The 2,613-nt window shown below is 40.2% G+C and overlaps 1 protein-coding gene across 1 annotated transcript in view; it reads left to right on the top strand.

Moving 5' to 3' along the window:
- gpat2 (glycerol-3-phosphate acyltransferase 2, mitochondrial) overlaps positions 1 to 2,613 on the top strand; it is a gene marked incomplete at its 5' end in the record, with an annotated part of 110,172 nt that overhangs the window by 104,459 nt on the left and 3,100 nt on the right. The window contains 3 exons of the mRNA XM_014002540.1: positions 1,625 to 1,745; positions 2,060 to 2,128; positions 2,499 to 2,554. Coding sequence (XP_013857994.1) covers positions 1,625 to 1,745; positions 2,060 to 2,128; positions 2,499 to 2,554 — 246 coding nt within the window. The remainder of the gene's footprint in view (positions 1 to 1,624; positions 1,746 to 2,059; positions 2,129 to 2,498; positions 2,555 to 2,613) is intronic.

The raw sequence follows: 2,613 nt of genomic DNA, 5'->3' as shown, positions 1-2,613 counted from the left end.
TGTGTGTGTGTGTGTGTGTGTGTGTGTGTGTGTGTGTGTGTGTGTGTGTGTGTCCTTCTGAACTCACACCTGTCAAAGTAGAACTGTTTTTTCCCCGCACTGTAGAGGGTGGGGTATTCCTGCAAGCACATTGGTAGATCATGTAAAATCAGGGAGGAACAAATATAAAAGCTTGCATCTGTCCTCTATCCAAATCATTCCTCATTGTGCTCTGAGTAAACTGCAATCTGCACGCTCTCTCTTTGAAAATGTCTTCTGGGAAAAGGTTTACTGTCRAAGATGTTTTGGAACAGCTCATGGACAGTGAAAGTGACTTAGAAGAGATTGTCTCTGAGACAGAGGACTGTGTTCAGGAGGACCCTGGTATTGAGGAATTCTCTCCTGATGAGAATGAGAGTTTTAAAGAAATAAGCCACCTCACTCAGCATGGTTAAAATGACAACTCTGCAGAAACATCAGGTTCAGTCTTTGATGGATGATCAATGATGAGTACTTATAGAGAACAAATTTGGTGAAAACTTCTGAGGTTTTAGGTTGTTTGTTTTTCCTCTTAAGATAGAAGAGACTCTTGTTTTTTGTTTTTAAGTTTTAGAACAAGAAATAATTTTGGTATAAGAAAAATAGCAGTCATCCTCAGATTATCTTTAAAACACTGAAGCAGCTAATTCTTTTAATTTTTCTTGTTCAGTACAGTAAATAGATTTTTTACAAAAAATATTTATGCAGAACTTTAGCATCTTATTCAAGACTGTTGCACAGATTTAGATTTCTTAGTGAGGAATATTGAATTAAAACATTTAAATTTTTATTCAGACTTCCTAACATTATATATACAKGGTGAGTCAAAAGTCACAGGACACACTTTCATTTCAGAAACAAAAGGGAGAATGGTATATCTGAATACCCAGCAAGTAATAGGTGAGGGGGCTTATATTTGGAAAAACTAACCATTGATCCAGTATGACAGCCATGTTGTGTACACAGCCTGAAAGATAGGCCCCCTCACCCATCAGTCATTTTTTTCCTTTTTATTGTTGAAATAAAAGTGTGTCCTGTGACTTTTGACTCACCGTGTACATTCAGAGCTGGCTGTAGGAAGTTTTGGTGAAGAGCAGAGTACAAATACAGCAAAGGAAAAAAATAAAGAAAATGAGTTCATGTTGAGGGAAGCAGTCAGAGCAGCTGTATTTTCTGAAAGAAGAGTTAAATAATTTTAAACGCTTTATTCTTCATAGTGATGTGTAAGTTTTTAGACAGGTTTTTATTCATTACAGCAGACTTTGACCTAAATAAGTAAAATCAAATAACAAAAACTTTAAATGAAAGATCTCGTGTTGCAGTGTTTACACGTCCAGTTATTTAATCCATGAATTATTTACTGCACATTTCTCCTCATGGTGTTATTTGGGCATAACTTTGAAACATTGACTGCGTGGCTCCTGTGTGGTGGAGGAGAAATACAGAAACCTTAAAAAAAACATCTTAATAAAACTTTGGATGTTATATTGCTGCTTCCCGCTGTATTTTGTTTTCCTGACAGACCTGCTCGGAAACTTTTTTCCACCCTCAGTTTGATTTATTTTTTTCTTGGCTCTCCTGCTTTGCTTACTGTCTCCTTTTCTAGATAAGCCAGCCGAGTCAGTGTCCGGACATGCTGTTCTTCCTCTGCAGCATGTTGGCTGGACATTTGAGGGCGCTCTGTTGGACCATCAAGGCGCTGGACCTGATGGATGCTCCTGTGGCCGGTACGAACACTCTGATGTAGGGAAAGCTAGTGGTTGCAAGCTCTTTCATACTGCTCAAGAAAGTATCCAATTTTTTTATTAAGTTCAGACCGAGAAGGGAAAAGCAAAGGACTTGATGGTTCCTAGCCGTGGAGATGAAATGAATAATTGACATTGCTCAGATGTTTGTCTTTCACCCTTCGCCATCCTCAGTGACCTGTGGAACATAAGAGAGCACGACAGAGGCAGACAAAGACCATCCACCATCTCTGCAGACTCTTCTTGTTTTGCTTTGTTGGAGTAATGCCTCCATTTTCTTGTCTTTCCTGCTGCAGAGGCTGAGTTTGTGTCTGGGGTACGCTCCCATCTTTGTGACACAGCAAATCAGAAGAAGCAGCACTATGGTGAGCTCRACCTGACACCCTATTCCAAAAACCCCACTCTCGCTCAGATGCTCTTATTTTTTTGATGTCATAACTTTAGAAGTATGTCACCCTCCCTTTTACTATTGATTTGGTGTATGTTGTTACAAATCTGCTGAAGCCGAAGAGGAGAGCCGGTGCAGCTGCTGAACTCCCATCCCATTCTCTCACATTACCAAAATAACACAGAAGACAGAGAGAATCCACACAAATGGCACCCCTCAATAATACATAGTATAAAAATTACAGTCCCACTGGTAGTGGCTTTGTTCTGTTATCCCGACCTCGTTTTCTATATTGGAAATCTGCCTGTTCTTTTGATTCATGTGTGCTTCTGTGCCATATCTCACAGAGAGCTGCTCCGAGGAGGCGGTACACACTGCAGTTAGAACACTAATAGACCTCGGGGTGAGTGGCAGCTCTCTCTCTCTCTCTCTCTCTCTGTGTGTGTGTGTGTGTGTGTGTGT

This window comes from Austrofundulus limnaeus, unplaced genomic scaffold, assembly GCF_001266775.1.
Source record: "Austrofundulus limnaeus strain Quisiro unplaced genomic scaffold, Austrofundulus_limnaeus-1.0 Scaffold14, whole genome shotgun sequence".
NCBI lineage: Eukaryota > Metazoa > Chordata > Actinopteri > Cyprinodontiformes > Rivulidae > Austrofundulus > Austrofundulus limnaeus.
The sequence above is the reverse complement of the archived record's forward strand: the minus strand, read 5'-3'. Positions and strand labels throughout refer to the sequence as shown.